General features: G+C 38.9%; 1 protein-coding gene across 4 annotated transcripts; it reads left to right on the top strand.

Annotated features, from left to right (window-relative positions):
• On the top strand, window positions 1–24,377 carry UBC23 (ubiquitin-conjugating enzyme 23). Of its 4 annotated transcripts, none has more exons than XR_016041794.1 (9): window positions 1–332; window positions 6,563–8,764; window positions 21,128–21,268; window positions 21,351–21,833; window positions 22,090–22,159; window positions 22,261–22,400; window positions 22,607–22,918; window positions 23,349–23,716; window positions 23,858–24,377. XR_016041794.1 is itself a non-coding variant. In XM_011630725.3 (8 exons), the coding sequence occupies exons 2-8, from the start codon at window positions 6,587–6,589 to the stop codon at window positions 23,595–23,597; spliced, it is 3,573 nt and encodes a 1,190-aa protein (XP_011629027.2). In that variant the 5' UTR covers window positions 1–332; window positions 6,563–6,586; the 3' UTR covers window positions 23,598–24,377. The 4 variants fall into 4 exon arrangements, 2 of the variants coding, with proteins under 2 accessions (XP_011629027.2, XP_020517139.2); XR_002279260.2 differs by having other exon boundaries at window positions 22,258–22,400; XM_011630725.3 differs by having other exon boundaries at window positions 23,349–24,377.
• Window positions 24,378–24,518: the final 141 nt, after the last annotated feature.

Here is a 24,518-nt window from a genome sequence, read left to right as displayed (position 1 = left end):
AGATGGGAAAGCATGGCTGGTAAAGGAAAAATACTGGGTTGATGACCCTCTTTCAGACGCCTTCTTCCTCACCTACGCTACGCTATGCTGCGATTCAGTTCTCCATTACTCATTCTTATTATTAATAATAAATAGAGCAAGGGGAGAGAAGAGTGGAAGCAGAGCACGCTTCCGAATATAGGTGATTGTAAAACGTAAAAAAAAAATTACAAATAAATTTGTCTCCTGGTTTTGGAGGTGCGATTGAAAACAAAGCAGCTGCTGCCGCCTCCGCTTATCTCCGAATTGAGCTCGTTCGTGGATCGGGAGCGACAGGCTTTTCTTTTTATCAGGTATTGTTATTAGTTTCTGCCAAGTCTAGCTTTGCTTTTCAATGGAGGAATGGAAACTGTTGATGTTATTCTTCTGATATTTATTTTGTCTGTGGATTTGGCTTTTCCAAGGGAGATTTATTGGGGCTCTTGTTTCAGGTTTTAATATTTTTCTGTTTCGCTTGTTCTTCGGCCAGTACAAGTCCAAAGTAATTTTTGCAACTAGTGATTGATCACCTCTTGTTGGTTTAAATGATCATGTGGGCATGCTTGTAGCATCTGTTGTATTTTGTACTTTTTTTTTTTTTGAGAATGTTTACTTTGAATTTTACAATCAAATTAAGAGATGGCATCCCACAAATTGGGTGCTCAGACTTCATATGGGGCAAAATAAATTTTAGGGAAATTTGAAGTGGGGGTTGAGAGAGAGACTGGGACTTATAGAACATAGATATAAAATTGGGGTTACATCAACACGGCCCACTTTCTAGGTATAAGTGGGAGGAGAGAAGAAAATACATTAGATATGAAAAGCACGGCCTGCCATATGGGAATAAGGCGGGGGTGGAAAGAAGAAATATGCAGAAATAGAGAAACGGGAACAAAATGTATATTAGTGATGGGCTGTCTCCTGGGATGAAAAGAGGAGCTTCATGCCAAAAAGAAAAGGTGCTGTTGAATTGGATGAACATTGTGAATGGAGTCGGCTTCAAAATTGGATCAATCTTCTGCTCCCCGGGGTCTTCGATGAGCTTCTCAGTGCTGATAGGGCAGAAAGAGGGAGGTAAGGCAAGAGTAGAGCAGTTAAGGATGGAGAGAGAGAATAATAGGGAGGAGTTGGATAGAAAGAGAAAGAGAGTAGGGGGAGACAGGAGCTCCTTTTTTTAAAAGGGAGTTTAGAGAGAGAGGGAGGTTTGACGAAGTTAAAGGGATAGAGAGAGAGAGTAATTTTTTTTTGTTGAAGGATGCAGAATATAAAGGGGTAGAGAACGGGAGAGGGGGAGAAGAGGCTTGAGGATGGGAAAGACGAAAGAAGCAACTGGATGTGCACCTATGACCTGTGTCTTGCTGAGGCATGGAAACAGGGGAACCTAACAGTGGATGTCTGCCATTAACTGTGGGGTGAGAACAAGTGTTGGCGAGCTCCTTTTACAAACCTATCTACTTCAGAATTGGCCTCTTGAGGGGAATGAAAGTGATATGCTAATGAAAGTGATATGCTAAAAAATATAAGTTAACCACCAAGGCGGAGGCTGTAGTTGAGTAGCCTAGAGGGTCGAATTAATTGATTCAGATTCAACTATAAGTCCTTGCTGGTTAGGCTCAGCAATGGAGGCTCTCTTAAGACCTTCTAGAATTGCCAAGTCTTTCCCAGTGGTGGAGTTTGAGAAGGAGAGGAAAATGCCATTTGAGTTTACCAGGTATCACCTATGCCTGAGGCCCCTGGGTTACCTAGTGAAGAACCATCTGTGTTAAGTTTGACAAAGCCAGGTGAAGGGAGAATCCTTTTTACTCTGGTGTTGGGAGATGGGGCTGCAAGGTTCAAGAGGGCTTCCCAATTGGGTAGAAAGTGAGAGATTGTTAGGGGAGCAAATACTGGGACGAGCTTTGCCCAAATGGAGATCTGAGCCAGGCAGGAGTAAAAAATGGAACATTAGGCCTTTAGAGAGCTCGAAAAGGTTCTAGAGTTCCTCTCGAGGCAAATGGCCCAAAGAGTTGCCACAACAGATATTTGCCATAGTTTACTACCGCTATTGTAAAAGGAGGGGAGAGGAAAGCATTGAATAGGTTTTCAATTGAAGGGGGAGTTACCCAGTTGAGACTGAAGAGTTTAAGGAAAGAAGACCAAAGGGACATGAGAATTTACAATGGATGAATAGGTGGGGAATGGTCTCCGCTTCATGGAGGCACTTGATACAATGGTTGGGAAGGGAAAGACCCCTTCGCTGAAGTTGGTCCAGAGTTAAGCACCTAGAGAAAAGCTTGAATTTTGAGAGGTACCAGCAAGGACCAGATTTTGTTGAGGAGGGGTTTAGGGGAGAGATTAGGAAGTAAAGAAAGAGTAGAAAGAGGAGACTGTGAATACCCCAGAGGGGTTGGTAGACCAAATTAAAGATTCTTGGTGAAGGAGAGGACTGAAATGAGGAGCAAGCAAAAGAAGGGAACTGAGAGAAAGGAATCTGTTGTATTTGTGGACTCAGTTTTGTAAATGGAACTGAAATACTTGTAAATCTGTTTTTTAATTAGTGAATTATTGTTACCTAACCAAAAGAAAAAATGTTTCCCATGATTCTCTTTCTTGAGCTGAATAATTTCGGGGAAAATGATTTCAGACTGCCATTTTTGAGGTATATCCTTTACCCAATTTAAATTTTCTTATTTCATTTAGTAGTATCTTGAGGCTTGCTTTGTTGTTTCTAATTTGGAAATGAAAGAAAATGCATGCTTGTTTGCTATCATTGTGCGCTGTCACGATTTTTTATGGATTTCTGTTCTTATTTCTTCCTTCGATTTTATTGTTATGGACAAGGAAGAGCCCCATGGAGCCCTTGAAATATTAGAGCTGTATTTTGTTTTTTCCCCGTGGTCATGAATGTCCACAGGCGCTACATAGGTTATGTGAGTACTGGCTCGTATCAACTGTCCTATTTTTTCATTTTCTTTTGGATAAGTCAATGCAGAGATGATCTCTTGCACATTTTTATAAAGGAGACTTTTTAACATAGAGTTCTCCTTTGCGAAGAATGTTTTGGTGCATCAAATTTGATAAATTGGAAAATCAGCCCTAATTTTTCTTGAAAAGTATATAAGGACTGAGGTTTAGGTAGTTGCGCATCAAGTTGGTGGCCCACAATGCACTATGTTATCCACCAAGTTGGTTCTCCGAGCAACCATATTCCAGACTAAAAACCAATAGATTTTTTGAAGCTAAGGGCTTGATGATCACAAAATATCTAACATATTATCTAAGCCACATGCAACAGTATCGATACTGGAAAAGGTCCCATTATTTCTTTCTTTCCAGATGCCGCAATAGATGGCATGAGGACACATCTTCCGATGAATGTGTCCTCTATTGGGCAGCGTCTCGCTGAAAAGTGACTCCCAAGAGCCCTTACACTGATTATGTCATAGCCCTATTAAAACTCAAGAAATTAAGGAAGAGAGCTCATAATGCATGTACTAGGTTGATTAGAAGTGGATGTGGGTCAAATATTCAGGGGATAAAGTTTTTAGATTTCTCTCTAAATCATGATAGCTGATTTGTAGGATGGATGACTCATATTTGTTTCTTTCTCACCGTTATCTAGGAGTCTTATGACCAAGAGGAATTCTAATTCAGATAGGCATACTTGGACCCTTGAAGCTACAAAAGAAGCGTAGCCCTCCTCATTCTAACCACTCGATTGATTAGCGCCTCTATTTGTCTCTCTCTCTCTCCCCCTTCTCTTTTTGTTTTTGGGTAAGTCAGTGGGGTAAGAGGCCCCCTACCCGTTTTTTCATTAATAAAAGAGTAGAGAAAAACAATTAAGGTACAACCCTATGGTAGGGCAATTGAGCCAGATCATATAATAAAAGAGAGGAAAGAAAATCTTGTGGTCTATGGCGTCAGACCGTAGCACCGGGGCTAGCAGCTGCCCTCTTAGCTAGGGCATCAACAACCATGTTAGCCTCACGAAAGACATGTGTAATGGACCATTGATTAGAGGACAGTTTGGTGCAGCAATTAGCTACAATCGCCTTTAGCCTCCATGGAGCATTGTATCGATTCTGAATGACATTCACGAGCAGGGCCGAATCACTTTCAATCTGAATTGGAAAACATTTACTTTGAATAACCAATTGGAGTCCTTCCTCAAATGCTAAGAATTCTGCATGATTATTAGAAGTAAACCAAAATACTTTGCGAAAGCAGCAATAAAACCGCTCGCATTGTTCCTGATAATTCCACCACCACTTGCTGAACCTAGATTTCTCAATGAAGCACCATCGATATTGAGTTTATAATTATGAGTCCCAGGAAGAGACCACGCAACCGGAGTAGAGGATTCAGCCCTCTGCTGCTGCCAAGTTATCCGAAGGTTGTCAATGATGGCCTTTTCTGATAAATGAAAGACCATTTCTTGACTTATGCTAGTGCCTGAACATGTAGGGTAATCCTTTTCAGAATAAGTTCCCCCCCCCTCTCTTCTCAATATGTTTTTCTCGTCTCTCTCTCTAAGAGGTGGCATGCACCGCCCATATAAACTTAGGTGGCATGTCCACCCAAAGGCAAGAGAAGGGGTACGCCCAGTGCTTGAAAGAAAAAAGGGAGGTAACTTGTGGCATGACCTAAGAGTTTTATAGGGTTATAAGAAAAGCCTAGATCTAGCCTATGCTCTCTTAAACCGTATATATGAAAAAGGTATTGCCTAAGGAGTTTCTCGACTCAGAGAATTCAGCAGGGTCAATAGGATCAAAGTGTGTCATTGGTTAGGTAATCAAGTGTGGGGTGTATCAAGTCCTAAGGGGGTAACTCTAGGTGAACTCGAGTAAGACTTTCGGGCTATTCTTGGTTTATTTTTCTGTCATTATTGCTATTTTATTGCAATCTTCAGGAACATTATTTGTATTAGAAGTCACAATAAAAGTTTGTATCAGCCCTTGGATTGAGTTGTATTTATTTGGCAGTAAAAAGAAAGATCCTAGGTTGTATATAGTGCTGATTTATATATTTATAGCATTGTTTTGTGGCACTTGTACATGAAATTCAGTTATATTAATAAAAGCAAAGAGAAGATATTTGATTTTATTCCCTCAAATTCCACGTTACCACTTCTTTCACCTCTTTCTCACTACCTTTCCATCTCTCCCTGAGTTTCTCCATCTCTTCCTCCTCTACTAACGTCCTTTATATTTTAAGGGGTTGTTAAGTATAGACAATCTATATGGACATAAACACACACAACATATATAATGTATGTGTATGTGTAGTTTAGTGTATTGTTTGGACAAGCACTGGGTGCTTTTGGAAAAGCATTCTCTGCTTCAAACTAGGGAACTTAAGGCTAGGGATGGTCCCTACTCTTGCCCACACACCATGTTTCTGCACCTGCTCTCGACAATTATATTATTGAATATATCACCATGGCCCCAGTAAGAAAACCCCTATCCTTACAATGGTGTCTTGCCAAGGTGATGATATGTTTGAGCATGGTCTTCAACCTAGGGGTTGAACTTGTACAAGCTTCTTGTCAGGCATGAAGGATGAAAATTTAGTATTTTTTGCTCCTTTCATATTGGGCTTTAACATGATAAAGTAATCATTGAAGAGAAAGTGTAGTTTGTTTCTCTTATGGATCTTCTAGGAAAAAATTGAAAGCAGGCCTCTTTCCATGTCGTCCAGAAACTTTTGAAAGAAAGCATTTGAGTTACCATCCTGACCTGATCCTTTGTTCTTGCCAAGCGTGAAGACCTTGGAATGAATCTTCTTTGCAAGGCCATGCTTTAACAATGGAACCATACTTTCAGGGATGCAATCAATAGTTGGATTTGTGAAGGTATGTGTCTCTAATTAAGAATTTCAGGCAAAGGTGAAGTAGCCTATTTTATTTTATTTTCACCTTCAGAAGGTCTCTCTATGTTGAGCCTAACAGAATTGCTCTATCTTCTCACCTTGTGTATTTTTATGATGGTTGTGATTATTATGTTGAAAACTGTTAGGCTTTTTTGTGCCGTTGATGTTTCTTTGGTAACAGATATTAGAAGTTTTTATTGGGTTTTTTCTCGTTTGAATTGATACTTTATGTACTTCAGATCAAACTTTTAAACTAAATGTTTTAGGCCAGAAAATGTTTGGTAATTGTCACTATTCCACGTTTTGTCAGGCTTGGCTCCTTTCTACCACAGTTTATTTTTTCTTTTACATATTCTGAGGACAACTTTACTTTGACCAGTATGTTCTGGAAAAAGTATTGCTTGTTCTTCTCAAGCTACTTGATTATGACAAACATGTGAACTGTTTTTTTATAGCAATGGTTGGCAATACTCACTTGTCTTTTTTCTGCACTGAGTTTGACCCTTGCATTAACATATAGCAGTCCTCATTAGACACTCATGGTGAGGTCCCATAAGCACACACATACCTTAATGGTTTTTAGGAATTAGCTGATGCAAGTCTGTTTACCTTGCTAATAATCCAATCATATTTACTGCTCGTATGGAAAAGCTTGTCCATTTTGAGTTATTTATGGAGATTTGATTTCTGGCAGGAAATTTCTAGTCATTTACTCCCTATGGGTGCCATTGAGCATCATATTAACGATTCCAGCTTTCCCCATTCTACTGGGTCTTCTGAAACGGATGCTAATGTGGCCCGGATGGGATCTTTGCATAATGAGAGTTTGTTAAGCCATGACTTTGTTTCAGCTCCTGCATCAGCTGGAAATTCTGAAAATGGAGAAACTGGGAATTCGGTGGGGTTTCTTGGAAATAAATCTCGTGACTTGTATGTTTATAGGCAGGACGTTGTAAAATCTGATAGATATAAAGGTCTGGTTGGGATGGTGACTAAAGTTGCTGGTGACTCTGACTCCGACAGCAGCATCAGTGACGATGATGATGATGCTGATGATGATGATGATGATGATGAAGAAGGCAGCTGTAGCTCTCTAACAGATGGTCAAGTCAGGGTTGTTTGGGTTAATCATTCTGAGACAAAAGACAATATTGATGACATTGTTGTTGTCGATAGAGGCTTCTTGCATGGAGACATTGTTGCCTCCATTTCTGATCCCATGGGGCAAACAGGCACCGTGGTGGACGTTGATATCAAAGTTGATTTATGTGCTTCTTCAGGGGAGATTGTGAAAAATGTTTCAACTAGAGATCTGCTACGTGTTAGGGAATTTGCAGTAGATGACTATGTACTTCATGGGCCTTGGCTTGGTAGAATAGATGAAGTTGTAGACAACGTAACTGTAATGTTTGATGATGGATCAATCTGCAAAGTCATGAGGGCCGACCCTTTACGGCTCATGCCTATCTCTAAGAATCTTCTAGAGGATGGACATTTCCCATATTACCCAGGACAGCGTGTCAGGGCTTGCTCTTCGTCGGTTTTCAAAAACTCTAGGTGGTTTTCTGGGTTTTGGAAGGCTACTCGTCTGGAAGGTACAGTAACTAAAGTGCAGGTTGCATCGGTGTTTGTCAATTGGATTGCTGCTGCCAATGCTGGTGGATATGGCTCAGATATCCCCCCAGAAGAGCAGGATCCAAAGGATTTGAAGCTGTTGACATGTTTTTCCCATGCCAACTGGCAGTTGGGTGATTGGTGTCTTCTTCGGACACCTGCACCAGCAGTTGATGCTGATGCCTCGACTGAGGATCCTGTCTCATGTTGTGGGGATCCAAATGAGTGTTTGGTTAAACCATTTGAAGATGTTGATTCTACCTCCTGTGACACAAAACTTCAAGAATGCATCGGATCGTCTTCTGAAGACCAGCATGCATCAAATGGACTGGGTCTTGAGGAAGCGATGCTAAAAAACACAAATGGAGTTGCATTCAATTGTGTGGATTTGGGAGAAACGCCACTACATTCAGAGGAAAATGGTCATTCACAAATGGATCCCTCTGATGCAGTGTTGTTGGAGAGAAAATCTACTTTGGATGTAAATAGTACGAGCATTAGAGATTCAAATGGTTTTCCTGAATCCAGTATTTGCAACAGTTCTTTACATATCTCCAAAGAGCCTGTGCATGAGGGATCACATAGTCAACGCAAGAGGCTTCGTAAGCGTATTGCTAAACGGGATCGGAGGACGCGAAGAAGAGATGAGACTTTTGAAAGATCTCTATTGATTGTTAAAACAGTGACAAGGGTTGATGTGGCTTGGCAGGATGGGGCAAGAGAGTTTGGCATAGATTCAAGAAATTTGATTCCAATTGATAATCCTGGTGACCATGAGTTCTTTGCTGAACAATATGTGGTGGAAAAGGCAACTGATGAAGATGAGGGGTTCTGTGAATCTAGGCGGGTGGGGGTTGTAAAAAGTGTGAATGCCACGGAGCGGACGGCTTGTGTTAGGTGGTTAAAGCCTGTCACCCGACCAGAAGATCCTCGGGAGTTTGACAATGAGGAAGTTGTAAGTGTGTATGAACTTAGCCAACATCCTGATTATGACTACTGCTTTGGAGATATTGTGATTCGGTTGTCCCCAGTCTCTGTAACCCCTGAAATGGCGCCTTCTGGGAATACCATTGAAAAGGAGATGATCTCTGCAGATGATGCAACTTTACCTGAGAGTGATGAGAGAATTGGGTATAACTTGGAGGAGACAAATGACGAGGTGAAAACCAACAAAGACAAGAATTACAAGTTTGATGAATCTGACCTTTCTTGGATCGGCAATATAACTGGTCTCAAGGATGGAGATATCGAAGTGACTTGGGCTGACGGGATGGTTTCAAAGGTATGTTTGCGTCCAATAGTTTTAGTTTTGAGTTTTCAAAGCTGGCATTCAACAATGTATGTCACCAAATAAATTGAATATTTAGTTAGATCAATGTTTGAGTGGTGTAGTTTAATTATATCAAAAGTTTAAAGTTTCTACGGAGTACAAAGACACTTGTGCAGAGCTTTATTGGGGTAGTTAAACACATTAGTTTGTGTTTGGTTAGCCCTATTTTGTCGGTTAGCAGTAAAACTGCCCTTGAGTTGCACCAGAATGGGTAGCAAGGCACTATTCACGGGTGCATCTCCAGGAATGGGGCCCTGCTTATTGGTGAAATTCTGCGAATAACAGGGGGCTTAGGGTAGCTGTAAAAGGAGAAAAACCTATTTTATGGCTGAGACCAAATAAGGGAGGTAAAAACACAGCTGTTTACCAACATTCTTGGGTGGTTATTTAAATGAAGGGCCCTGATACCCAGTAAAGATAGGCTCTCTTATTACTGCCAGGACATCCAAAGGGGCTTATACTCTAGGGGTGTCTGAGAATTATTAAATATTATGGATCAGAATATTATGAATGTTTTTATGCTCCTAATGCAAGTATTGAAGTTCTTGCCTTGTCAAATAGCATTTGTTGTATGTCTTTCAATTGTTCATATGTTTACAAAAGACATTACTGTTGGAACTGCTTTTAGTTAGTTTCTTACTTAAAGAGCCATATGTCAAAATACAATCTCTTGCAAGTTCGCAACAATGCTGGAAATTATTATAGTGCTGTGAGTAACTCGATACTAATTAGGACAAATAAAGCAAAAGTTTGGGAGCTAAAGGGGCATGGAGAGTCTTCTATTTTGAACGAATTAATACTATGAGTCAAAGTCATGAAGATGGTTTGCCTGTATATGCTTTTGTATTTGATCATTCCTTTCTAGATTTGTATTAACTCTTCCTCACTTCATTTGACTTAATTTTCAGAAGGAACTAATAGTTATTCTACATGGGTTCAGTTTAAAGAAGCTTTTAAAGATGTATGCACCATCTGCATGCTGTAGTCATACACCTCATCCATGTACGAGTTTTAGCTGTTTACTAGATTAGTAGATTTTGCTAATGGCGCGATAATGCATTACCACCAGAACACAGACACTCCCACCCACCCAACCAAAAAAAGGATTTGATCCACCATAGAGCAGACTGCTATAATGTCTGTCCTTTGGGGCATTTGTTGGGGCTCAGGTTTTGTACACACTCTCTCTTGGACACAGCAAACAAGACCACAAAATGAATTTTGAAAAAAAAAAAAACTGGAAATTGGTTTCCTTGAGGAGATAGAAAATGCAGAGAACACAGATCATGCATTTTAGGAAGAAAAAATGGTGTTGGATCAATACCTCAAGGGATTTGTTTGACCTAAAATTTTATTGACTCATGAAGGTTTGTTATGGTCAGCACTCCATGAAATCCTTTAGCATTTAGGAAAGGGTATGGACCATCAAAATTAAATTACTTGCTTCTTTCCATGGCCATAAAATGAGCAAGGGTATTATTGTTATTAGAAAGGATATTATTGATATTTTCACTAAAAGATAGGAGTAGTTATAGAGCGAAAGTTGTGGTACTTTATTCATTTTAATGCCCTTTCGTTTTAGTCAAAATTTCAAAATTTTTTCTCTCGAAATAACAGAAATACCCTTTATATTTTAGGGAAACTATTAACAATACCCTTTCTACTGCTAAGGACTTCCCTGGTTGGCAGGTTCGATCCATCTACAATAGATACAAAAGGGATCACTGATTGCGTGAAATTGACATGGATGTAGGACAAGATACAATATGGAAAATTAAGAGTGTGGGGTTTTCCTCTTTTGTCTCAGATGCTGAAGTCCAAAAGGTCCTCCTCCTCAAAGTTGCTGAGTTCAAAAGGGCTGTCATCTCTTTCTCACCTCTGCTGGATTAGAGCTTTACAACATCCAATTGAATGCATGGTACCAAGACATTTTCAAAGAAATTGGTGAGAGATGTGGATGTAACATCAAGGTAAACTGGAAATCGCTCGGAATCCTTTTGTTGAGGATAGTTCAGATATTTGTCTCCTCCACAAACCCAAGCATAATCCCGAAATCTATCACCATAGACATGTACTCTTGCAAGTAGTCCATCTTTATCGATCTAAAAAGCTCTATTAAGACCACATATGTGAAGTCACATGGCCACAAGACCCTCTTCAACCAGTCCATTACCTTAGGAAATCACCTAGAAGCATTAGATTGTTCCCAACGTATTACTATTCAACTAGAGCGCGAGAAGTCGGAACTTGTCATTTTCCGTATGGAAAAAAAAGAAAAGAAAAAACAAGCATCCGCTGATCTTCTCGCCTTTCGGAAACTCACTCTTCTATAATATATCATTATAAAAGCATTTTTCCCAATATACCCCTTTTCCCCCCTCCATCACATCTTAATGGCCCCGGTCTTCAAATCCCCTGTCCCAATGTCAATTTCAAATACAAATTTTTCCCTCCTATTTGAATTCAAAGCCCAAGAATTCAAATTCAAACTTCCCCTATGATAAAATTCAAATTCAAATCCATTCCCATAGCAAGTGTCCATTTGCTAGCTTGGCAAACCAAGGTCCCAGATTCAGTAAGCTAGTCTGCCATCTGTACAGCCAATACTTGATAGACCCCTCCAACAGTGGCATTATAGAATGGGAAATCCCATATTGTATTTCAACCCAGTGTTTTAAAATGCGGGATGCGGCCAAAAGCGTTGGGGGGGCCAATGCTGCTATGCGGCTCGATGCTGTCCGGATGCGGGTGCATCGTGGCGATGCAGTTCATAAATATAAAAAATTATAAAAAATCTAAAAAAAAGGTTAGTGCACGAAAAAAAAAATGGAGGTGATATATGTGATAGTAGGTATTAAGATTATTCATTAACTCCAAAAGTATTAGCTATCGGAGATTTTGTATCCACTATCTCTTGACAGAAACTAGAAACTTGAAACTAGCTTCATAAAACATTCAACAATCAACAACCATAAGCACAAATCTGCAACAAAAAACTTTAAAGTTACAAATTTTATAAACTCTTTAATCTTGAAAAGAGTCTATGAAGTCCATGAAGTTCTTCGACTCGATTTGTAACCTTTTATAAATTTATAAAAATGTTGTAACTTTACGATATTAGAGCATTTATGGAGATTAATAAAATTTATAAACTCATTAATTTGTAACTTTATTGTATTAGTCCATGAAACTCTTTAAAGTTACAAATTTTATTTGAAAAGTATTGGGAAAAGTTCTTCGATTTGTAACTTTTTATCTTTATGAACATTTATTATGTGGTATCTGTATTACAAATTGAAGAACTTCAACAAATAAAATTTCCGTCCAAAATATTTTTTGATTCAATCGATCCAGTAAAAGTCCATGGATGTGGCTGAAAAATGCTGTTTAGGTGGTTTAATACTCTTCCAAACCCTTCCCCCATTTTCAAAGGTCAAAATGACCTTATTGCCCCTGCTCGAGGGGTACAGTTTTGAAAAAAATGGCTGATAGATTATGCGGGCTGATGCGGGATGCGGCTCTGATATGGAGGGATGCGGCTCTGATGCGGGCACATCTCTCCAAACCGCATATGCGGGAAAGTGCGATGCGTTGGGTGGCGCATAGCGACATCTGCGGCCGCATATGCGGCAATGCGGCAGCATATGCGGCAATGCGGCCGCATTTTAAAACACTCCTTCAACCTACTAGCTGTCCTCTTCCTCCCATTGAAGGTACATTGATGGTCGCATTGGACACCCTAAAAACCATCATGTCACCCAATAAGTCTCCATAAATTCCAATATCACACATGGCTCCCTAATAGTATTAGATGCAACATTCAACCCCTCTGACAATCTAGACGCTCTTGGTTTGAGTATCATGGTAGCTAGCTAGCTCCATGACATCTAGTGTTTATGTGGGCAACCCCCTTGTCTCCCAATCTCATTGCCAATCATCCCTATAACACCCTCAACTATTGGATCAATTAAAAATGAACAGCTCAATGGTAACCATGAATACACTCTTCCCACCATACTCACCCCATTGGGCTCATCCCCGGAGGACACCATATACCCAACCATGGTGACCTCCATCACCAACCCCATTCAACGGTTTATCGCAATTAATATCCACCAACATTGCAATCAACTGCCTCGATGGTCTTTTGTAAAAGGAGAGGATTTGGACATGTCACATTAACACATCATTGGCATCGTACACTTGGGCCACAGAATGAGAGCTATGTCTCCCCTTAATTCTTCTCTTTCCTCAAATAACAGATATGGTGGTATGAGCACCATGTGTATGCGCCAAAGCAACCCCCTAGGGGATTCAATCTATTGGTGAGTCTAGGCAAGAAGTGGTTAGGAGTGATCTATTTGAAATGCCATCGCTAGGGTTTTCAAAAGGATGGGTGAATTGGCCCTCCATTGTAGCAAAATCCAGATCAGTCGAATCAAGGATCCAACAAAAAATAAAGGAAGGGGGGTGCGTTGGGGGGGGGAGGGGGGGATAGTGAAGGAAAGAAAAATAAAGTTGCATAGAGTGATTTTTTCTATGTTTATTTGATTATTTATATTTTAAATAATTAAACATTCATTAGGAAAATGGAGAATATAGTAAATTATAGAGATTATGATGTGGTAAATTAGAGAGATTAAGGCCGATTATCGATTCAGGGAGGGTATCCACCCTGCAACCCTCCCTCAAAATCTGATTAGGATCGGCAAGATTCAAATCCCGACCATCACTAAAAGGGCTTTTGGCATGCTCTCCACTAAAGAAGTGTGGAGGGATGGCCATCAAAATGATGTGAGTGCTTCCCTAAAAAATGATTGATGTCTAACATGTAAGTGTTTAGATAGCATTGATAACCCTTCTAAAAGTGTGAATGCCCCATAAAAATACACTTGACACCCAGTGTTTTAAAATGCGGGATGCGGCCCTGATGCGGTGGGGGGCCGATGCAGCTCGGATGAGGGTGCATCGCAATGATGCGGTCAATAAATGTAAAAAAATTCTAAAAAATCTAAAATAATAAGTTAATGCATAGAACAAAATATGAAGGTGACATATGTGATAGTAGGTATTTTAGTTTAATGATTAACTTCAAAAGTATTAGCTGTCGGAGATTCTGTATCCAGTATCCATTATCCCCTGATAGAAACTAGAAATTTGCAACCAACTTCATAAAGCATTCAACAATCAACAACCATAACCACAAATTTGCACCATAAGCACAACTATAATTAAGCACAACCATCAACAACCATAAGTACAACCATAAGCACAAAATAATGATATTACAAGTACAAATCAAAAGTCAAGCTCAAGAAGAGTTAATAGTTAATAACTTAATACAATCATCCATTTTGAGAGTCAATTTTGAAATTTGAACTTCATTTTTCAAATATCAATCAAACAAGTCATCTTGAGAGTCGTCATGCGCATCATCAATATCATCCTCGACGGCCTCCATGTATTCTTCTTCATCGGTCTCCCCTAAGTCAGCTCCTCTACTCCTTTGTGCTCTAGTGTTAGGTCGATCTTCTTCATTAGCCCCTGTTACTAGCTTGACATCAAGCCATGTAAGATCTTCACCCTCAAACACACGTTCTTGTCTTGGATCCATGGTCCACTCACTTATGGAATCACCATCAGCTTCATATAATTGAATAGGGTTGAGCTTCGTGCGATTTTCATACCTTTCCCTAAGCCGCTTGTTATATCGCACATAAACCAAATCATTCAACTTTTTCTGCTCCAACCTATTTCTTTTTTTTGTATGGAGCTGTGGTAGAAATTTGAAATCAGATAAATTAGATTTTATTTGAAATTCAAGAAATAAGGATTAAGGAATAAAGAGTAAAGGACTTACATGATCAAGTGCACTCCAATTGCGCTCATAACCAGATGAGCTACATGTGAGATTCAACACTCGAATAGCGAGACGTTGTAGATTTGGTGTCTCGCTTCCATATAATGCCCAACATGCGGCTGTATAATATTTTATAATTTAGAATATAGTTAAAACTTAAGGGTATAAAATAAACAATGGAATTATGCATAAAGTAAGAGACCAGTAAGATTATTTTTGGGCCTTTGGTCTTTACCTGGATCTGTAGTGTCCCTATTTCAAGTGGCAATATCTATCCCAAAGTTTTCCAAGGCTAACTTGAACTTAATCAATTCATGGCTCTGGATCTCATCCTGGATATTTTTGTCTGGCACCAACCTCTCTAGCACATCTAAGAACCCACTATTTATTACACTATCTGACTCAATGGATAACTGCTTGTAGTGAAGAGATGAGTTTAGAAAATAACCAGTTGAATGGAGGTGCCTGTGAAGCTGGGTATCCCATCTCCTATCAATAATTTCAAGTATAGCCTTGCGCATATTTTCATCATCCTTTAAAACATCTTTTATTTCAGTTTTTGCCCTAGTCATTGCCTCATGTATGTAGCCCATGGCGGGCTTCGCATCACCATCAATCAGTCGAAGCACTCTCACTAAAGGGTGAGCCACCTCCAATGCAAGAATTATTTGACTCCAAAAAGATGTATTCAAAATAGTTTTTTCAGCCTTTCTCCCATCCTTATGCCTTTCTTCCATCCTTATGCTTTGACCATTTGCTTTGACTCTATTGCTCTGAAGCAAACATGGTCCTCGAGGCACTTTTTTGCTTGGCTAGGCTTCGAAGAGTGAGAAATGACGTGGCAAATCTAGTGATACCCGGTCTCACTAATTCTCTCTTCTTTGTAAAAGACCTCATTATGCTTAGAACTATGGTGTGATTGTAAATAAATCCAACAACAAACATAGCTCTTGAAATCACCCTACTAAATAAAGATGTTGTACTTATTTCCTTAAGCATAAGATTAACACAATGAGTTGCGCAAGGAGTCCAAAACATATGCTTCCTTTTCAAAGTCAAGAAATGCCCAGTTGCAGCATAGTTGGCACCATTGTCAGTGATAATTTGTACCACATTTTGCTGCACAACAAAATTGACAATCTCATCCATCAAGCCACATAAGTATGTACCATCATGTGACTTTTCTGATGCATCAATAGACTTAACAAAACAAGTACATGTTGGGCAGTTAACCAAAAAATTAATGAATGCCCTTGCTTTCCCATCGGACCAACCATCATACATAATAGTGGCCCCATATTTCTCCCACCCTTCTCTCTGAGAAATCATACAACATCCTTCAACAAGGGCTCCCTAACCTCATGTAGTGAAGGAGGAATAAGTCCTGGGCCATATTACCCCATTTCCTGGACCATATATGCAAAACTATCTAGAGTATAGCATTAAAAGGAATGCCGGCCATGTAAATCCACTTTTGCAATCCACTTACATACCGACTTCCTTTGTTTTTTCTTATATTTATTTTCAATTGTGGTTTGTTTTGTTTTTTTTCTTTCTCTCCTGAACCACAATTTCGGGGCTAGGGGTGAAGAAAGAATCCATTGGCCCCTTAGAGAGAGGTGTTCTTCTCTCAGCACTACCACCAATATTTGTAACCCTCTCTCTTGAGGTTGGAGTATGAGTACCCCTTTGCCTCATAGCAACTTTAGACATATCATCATCATCAACATCATCATCTTCAAATTTTTTATTTTAGCATATTCCAAGCTGGATCTTTGTTACTAGAAGATTGGGAAGAAGACATTGCCCCAAAAATAAGTATAACAATATTATTATACAAGAAGGAATAAAAAGTTACCGACTCTGACTTCACGGCCTTCGAAATCTCCGATTTCTTATCACAAATTCACCTTAACATCCCCAAATCAATAATCAAAGCTTCAAATGAACATCCAAGTATCAAACAACCGCCAAATTGAAGATTTGGATGAAAAAAAAGTTTTCGCCAATTTTTTTTTCCCTCGATTTGATGCATAAATGTCACAAAGGTGGCTGGAAATCTTCGGAAATCTTCGTATAGGGGGTATAATAACCCCCCAAACAGTTTCCCTAACCTTTGGAAGTTTAAAAAGACCATTTTGCCCCCTCACCGAGGGGCAAAATCGATAACTTTTTCCACGAAAAATAGATGCGGCCATGATGCGGCACATTTGTCAAAAGCCCATATGCGCTAGTTTGTGATGCGGATGCATGCGCATCCCGCATGATGCGGCCTCATAGGCGGCGATGTGGCCGCATTTTAAAACACTGTTGACACCTCAAGTTATCTAACTTGTCGTTACTAGTACCTAACACACGAACAAAATAAGCATTACCCAAATACTCGACGAGGAACAACAAAACAATGGATTATCAGCAAAGAGAACAGAGTGTAGTGTTTTTCCATTCAAAACTGGAGAGGTATACAATTAATTAAATAACATTAGGTTAACAAGGCATCTCCCAAATGAACTTTTGGAACATGCGTATTGATTATTAGAGTACGGCCTTACTTCAAGTAAATGTTGGTTTTTTCTTTCCTCAATCCCATTCTGTTGGGGAATGTGCACACAAGAAGAAGCTTGATGTAAAATTCAATTTTGAGCAAAATAATTTTGAAATTCTCTAAAACGATGCTCTTTAGCATTATCTGAATATAAGACACATACATTCTTATTGAATTGAGTTTGAATCTCCTAAATATTTCTTTAATTAAATATAACTATGTTATAAGTGCATAATCATCCATGGAAGTTACAAAATATCAATGACCAAACAAGCTTTGTACTTTAGCAAGACCCCAGATATTGGTATGAATAAATGTAAACGGAACAAGTATCATATCTAGAAGGAAATGACACCTTGGTTGACAAGTCTCACATTTTAAGTAGATGCAAACTCTAAAGAAGGAACCAACGACTCCAAATTATTGAGAGAAAGATGGCCCACCAACAATGCCATAAGAAGGGAGAAGCAGCAGAGTGAAGAGCAACACCAAGCAGGTTATGATCTGAATAGTATAGGCCACCTGACTCATACCTGCCTCCTATTGTCCTCCTCATCCTTAGATCTTAAAAGACACAAGGAGCATGATAAATGGTTACGAAGCAGTGTAGATTTGGTTAATTTACGTACAAACGACAAACTGAAAGGAAACTTTAGAACATATAACATAGGGGGCATGGAAAAGGAAGTAGGCAAAAACTTTATCTTGTTCAGACACAGTACACAGTGATCCATTAGCCAAAGTAACATGGGAATTAGGAATACACTTATCTAGAGATTCAAAAATAGAGGGCCCATCAGTCGTGGTTAGAAGTTCAATCATGTGGTCAGAAGCTACTGTGTCAATAACCCAATGAGTAGGTTTCTGATTTGCAAGTACAAAAGTACTTAAGTTAGCAAGGATGCAACAGAAGTGGAAGAGTGAAAAGTAAGTTGTTGTACTTGTTTAACAAGTTTATTATATTCTTCTCTTAAAAGCACAATCGATTCACCCGTAGAATTTGACTATTGTTGATGATCACAAGATTCATTCAGATAAACATTATCACTCTCATATGTGTAAATGAAGTATTTGCCCAAGCAGGCTTGCCAACTTTATCCCAAAACTTATCAATTGTATGATTTATATGCCCATATTGTGTACACTTTCAAGTTCCATGACCCCGGCCTCCACTACCTCTACCATTGCCTATTCCTATGTCATGACGATAGTTAGCAAGTCTCCGTTTAAAACACGATTTTTTCAAAAAATCTCCATTTTTTTGAAACCCGTTAAGAACTTCAAGTTTTTCAAAGATCTTAAAAATCACATTTTTTTAATGGAACTGATAGAAAGCAGTATTTTACCTTTTTTCAAAAAAGCTTTTCAAAAAAACTTCTTCCCTAAACTTTATTTCTTCATAAACTTAATATTATTGAATTTGCTTTTATAGATAAGCACATTAATAGTGGGGCTAAATTAAGAATCTTGATTTAACAAAATATTCCATTAAAAATTTCACCTATAAGTTCCCCTAGAAAAATTGTACAAAAAAATTCGAGCAATATATTCCTGAAAAAATAAGTTATCAAAACAATCTTATATCTCAAAATAATAGGAAGAGTTAGAAGAAGAGTAACCCATTGAAATATCTTTTTTCTTTAAATCCAGAGCATCCTTGTAAAGAGCAAGAGTGTGATTCAATTATACTAAAGGTTTAGGCAGCTAGGAGTTCTGTGTGAGATTTGAATTTGCTTAAGCATTTTGTTGCTTTCTTTATGCATAGAGAAGTTTGATTAATTTTATGTTTTACTTTTATTATATTGATGTATATAATATTGCATTTTGGATGGACTACTGTTTTACATATTTGGGTGTTTGTGTTTTGTTTTTAACTGCAATCTTATATTGAGGGTCTTTTTTTTTTTTTTCTTTGAACTATAATCCTATACTTTGGTTTACAGTTCTTGTTATTTACTAATGTGGGTCTTATGTTTAGTATTATTCATGTTGTTTCATTTTATGCTCCTAATAAATCTATGGTATGTTTTGTATTGTGACATTATAGTAAGCATTGTTATTGGATTTATTTGTTACTCTAATGACACTAGGTAAGGCCATAAAATTATTGTTCAATAGCTTCCCACATACCTCTAAGGGCACTATGATATTCACTCACACTCTTGTTACCATGGTGCAATCTGAAATATTTTTTAAGCAGCTCATATGCCCCAGAGATATTCTTCGACTGAGGATTATTTGTTTAAGATTTATTTGTTACTCTAAGAACCTATTTGAGGTTCTTCCACAACCAAGTCATGATTATGTGATTCTCTTACATCCACTCTTCATATGTGTTATCAGATTGACTAGGCTTGTCCTCAGTCAAGTATTTCAATTTCCCTCTAGCACCAAAGGATACTTAAACAGATTGAGTCCATACAACATAATTGGACTCATTTAATTTTGCTGAAGTCATTTATATTCCCACGTGTTCAGGTAGACTGAAGGTTCTCGGTTTAATTTCATTGGACATGAGTATATGAAATAAAAGATAAAGAAGACAACGATGGTCAACCGATTACAATCAATCACACCAAGTCTAGTGCAATACTAGCAACTTTTGGTTAGAAAAGAGAGAGGTGCTTATCATTCAGATCTGAGCATAGTCAATTTCTCACACTTGAACAAACTAGGGCTACACCACATTATCAAAATCTGAGCATCAATATTCTGGGGGATAATCCATGATTGCTCACAAAACTTGAATCTAGGCAACAATACCTCTATTGATATCAATCTTTAAACAAGAATCACACAAACAACAGCATCACCAAACTAAACACGGACCCACATTGGTTTTCTGCATACAAAAACTAGGAAGCAACCCTAGGGTTTAGAACGAATATCCCTAGGGAGTCACCCTAGTTTTTTTTTAATGATACCCCAATAATTGATCTTGAGTTTCGGCAAAAATAGCAGAGGCATAAAAAAAAATGTAGGTTAGAGATAGAGAAAGGATGAAGAGCAAGATGGAGAGAGAGAGAGAGAGGGAGAGAGACTGAGAGTGAGAGAGAGAGAGAGAGTTGAATAGAGTGGCGTGAGAGTGCAATAGACCTTAAGCACCTCTTATATCTGCTTTTCATACTATTAATGAAATATGAACAACAGAAATACTGCATTACAAACTGATAGGACATATCTATCCTAATAACTTAAATGAAAGAGAAATAAAGATAAAAAAGACTTTTATCATATGCTATTGAAAGGAGGGAGAGAGACATGGACCCCACATGAATTCACAATGTGAGAGAGAGAGAGAGAGAGAGAGTGAGAGAGAGAGTATTCCCTCTTTGGGCAGCATCGGCCTATACTGCTTGCCATTGTAGTGGGAGAAAGCTCCTATGGAGGGGCATGGGCCTGTAGTCCTTCACGTTGTAGAGAGAGTTTCTTTGATACTGTGAGGCCCATGGATCTCCAAGCCACGTAGAAGAAGTGGGGCACTGGTCTCATGGCTCTCCAAGCTAGACCAATAAAATAATGTGTTCCTTGGGGGCATGTGTTGGAATTACGACTGTCGAGAGAGAAATACCCCATTTGGGACATATGTCCTACAAGGGTTGCAATTGTAGAGAAAGTATTCCCATAAGGGTGTTGGTTCTTGGAATTGTAATAAGAAGAGAATATGTCCCTTAGGGGTGTGGACCCACATGGGTTGCAATTAGAGAGAATATACCTGTTTGGGTCTGGGCCCATCATGGCTTACAATTAGAGAGGAAGAGAGTGATATTATCACTCTTTTCTTGCAATCTAGAACTCTCGCATTAAGGACTCCTACTTGATGTTTCTGTGATGTATTGGGAAAATATGTTTGTTCCACTTGTCTAGGAACTGCAATTTACATAGACAACTTCTTGTTTCTTCGTTTCAGGTTGGTCCTCAAGCAGTGTTTGTTGTAGGTCGAGATGAAGACGAGGGTTCAATCCAAGCTGACCTTGAAGATGGTGATGATGATGCTGCTAGCTGGGAAACAGTCGACTCAGATGAGATGAGTGTTGAAAATGCCGATGAGGTAATTATTTAATTTATTTCTAGTATATTTTTTAATTTATTTTGACATTTATTATATTCTATAATTTCCTGTTTTTAATTAGGAAACTCAGGTGGGTGACATGCCAAAGGGACACTCTGACGATGATAGTGGGACTGTAAGAAGAGATACGCTTCACCAAGAACAGAATGTTTCAGAACAAAATGGTGGCCTATCAATTCCTCTTGCTGCGCTGGGGTTTGTTACAAGACTTGCTAGTGGCATTCTCTTCAGGGGAAGAAAACATGTTGAAACATTTGGATCAAACAGTTCTGAGGGTATGGCAAAGCCTGGGTTGCGGGATATTCTTGACGGATCTAGCAATGATGATGTGATCACCTCTGAAGAATCTAATAATGCAATCGCTAACCACGGTGCTTCCACCATGCCACCAAATTCAGCTAATACTATCTTGGAAGCCGCTGCAAACTCCTTAGGCAGTCCGTATTTTGAAGAAGCTAGTTCTATGGGTGATCCTGGCAGATTTAAACACTTCGATAGTGTTAAAGATCCTGTGGATCATTACTTCATTGGAGAAACTGGATGGGTAACTTTATACTCCTTTTTGACTTTGTAAATTAGTTTTTTTTTTTTTGGCCATGCTCAGTTTCCTTCAAATCCGGCACACTTTCTTGTACGGTGAAATTCAAATACCTAAAGTAATTTCACACACCAGATTATGTAACCAAGCTTGTTTAAGTACATCTAGGCAAATGTATATGGAGTCATATTGGTAAAAAGGTTGTAGCTCATATTAATACCACACACGCAGAACTCCTTATGTTGACAATCCCTCTTTGCAGAATAACAATGACAGGAAATGGGTGAAGAAGATTCAACAGGACTGGAACATACTCCAGAAGAATTTGCCTGGTTAGTATTATATTTCCTATGTAAAATTGATACACTAAGATTCTTTAGGTCTCTGGCAGCCCTTGATCCATAATGCATGGATTCATTGTTTTATCTAGCAGATGCGATATATGTTAGAGTTTACGAGGATCGCATGGATCTATTGAGGGCGGTGATTGTTGGAGCCCATGGAACACCTTATCAAGATGGCCTTTTCTTCTTTGATTTCCACCTTCCCCCGGATTATCCCCAAGTTCCACCCGTAAGCAGCAAAATTATGAATATTCAGAAGTCAAATTTCACAGAGTTGCATTCTAGATTATTTCATGCTTTTATTGTATGGCTTGTTTTATTTTGCAAGTTCTGCAAGTGCAATCTGACTAATTTGCATGGCCTCTTTTTGATTAGCTGTATGATTCATTTTCTTCTTTCAGTTTATCATCTCTAACTGTTTATCCTAACCTACAGTCGGCATACTACTATTCTAGTGGCTTACGCTTGAATCCCAATTTATATGAGAATGGGAAAGTCTGCCTTAGCCTATTAAACACATGGACTGGCAAAGGAAACGAAGTTTGGGATCCATCATCTTCTAGCATCCTCCAAGTTCTTGTTTCACTCCAAGGTCTAGTCCTCAACTCCAAGCCTTACTTCAATGAAGCTGGGTATGATAAGCAGGTTGGCACAGCTGAAGGTGAGAAGAACTCAGTTTCCTACAATGAGAATACCTTCCTCCTGAATTGCAAGATGATGTTGTACCTTCTACGGAGGCGTCCCAAGGTAATCACCTGTTTGTTGTGTTGTGGACCTTCCTTTGTTCCCATGAAGACTAGAACAGTACCCCTTGGTTCTGATGATGCCCTTACTGTTTTCTAGCTGAACTAGTTTCAATTTCAGTGTCATTTCTTCGTTTTCCTATATTTTATGCTTGAAACAGACATTTGTGGTGACATCGCATTGTGGTTCATGATTGGAGCATTCCTTGAAACTCTAATTTTGTGAACATGCCACAGTTTGAATCCTTGAAATGCTGAGAACGCAATGGGATTAAAATTTTTACATGGGGATATCTGTAAATTAAATTATTTGATGCATCAGAGAAGTCCTTATTATTTTGGTGGTTTTGCCGCGTTGTTGGTTTGGGCCCAGTTTACTTAGTAGAGATTATGGTGATGTCTCCCTAATAATCATTTCTCATTGAATGTTGCAGCATTTTGAGGAATTCATTAAAGATCACTTTTGGACGCACGGTCATTTCATACTTGGAGCGTGTGATGCACATCTGAAGGGTGCCATAGTAGGGTCCCTCACAGAGGATGGCATTGTTTGTGAGCAGAGTGGGGAGAACGGAAGCTCAGTCGGTTTCAAGTTAATGCTGGGCAAGATTGTGCCCAGGCTGATCTCTGCTTTCAGCGAAGTTGGGGTAGACTGTTCCCACTTCTCTCACCTCGTATCATAGTAATTTTCTCATAGACTCAATTGTGAAGCTGATTGAGAGCTATCTTGTGCTGGGTTTTCCCTTGCCATGGAATTTTCCAAGTTCTTTGGTTGGACTGTTGTTGTGAAGTCGGCTTTCATGTAATTCCCATTCTTTATTTCTGAGTGCAGAGAGAATAGTTGGAGCAGAAGAGCTCTTTTGTTGTTGATGGAGAATGTGAAGTTCGTCATGAATAAATAAATGCTCGTTGTAAAATGCTTAATTCTTTTTAGTGTATGCAGATGTTGCATGCAAGAGTGCTGGTGATAAATGTTCATTACTCTTGATGGATTCTGGATGATTGATTGGGAGTGGACTTTTGCTTCGATAGCAAGCAATGGGGAGCTTTTAGCAGCCCTTCCATAATTGAAGCCTACCTTGGCCTGTTTTTTGGTGCACCATCATTTGGCCATGGGACGCGCTCAAATCCTTTTGGTGAGGAAATGATATTTGAATTGCTTGGATGAAGATCCTCTTTTGAGAGTGGTGTTATTTTGGGGTTTCCATCTTGGCAATTGTAATGAAATTTATTATGTAGATGACTTCATTTGCTGTGTTTTTTTTTTCTGGGAATATGATATGGACCAATACTAAACATTCAGGTTGCATTTTGGAAATAGCAAAGAGTGCATAATGTTATCGGGCCTAGCAATGCACCAGGCTAATGTAGGCCCGAGTCTGTCCTAGGACCCAGAAGCCGAGAAAAATGTACAATTTGGAAGAGAAAATTTGAGAATTATTTATTGGATGGGGTTTGTATAAGGTTGCCTCCTTATACTGTAGAAGTGAGGTGTGCCTCTAAAATTTGCTTAGAGATGTCGTTTTGGTATTAGGAACCTTATGATGACTTGACAATCTATTTTGATTTTTAGCTATAAAATTTAAAATTTCAAAAAAAAGTAC

The sequence above is a fragment of the Amborella trichopoda genome, chromosome 9 (genome assembly GCF_054954075.1).
Source record: "Amborella trichopoda isolate Santa Cruz 75 chromosome 9, AtrichopodaSantaCruz75HAP2 v2.0, whole genome shotgun sequence".
In the NCBI taxonomy this organism is placed as follows: Eukaryota; Viridiplantae; Streptophyta; class Magnoliopsida; order Amborellales; family Amborellaceae; genus Amborella; species Amborella trichopoda.
Note: the sequence above shows the minus strand (reverse complement) of the source record. Positions and strands in the feature narration are given on the sequence as shown.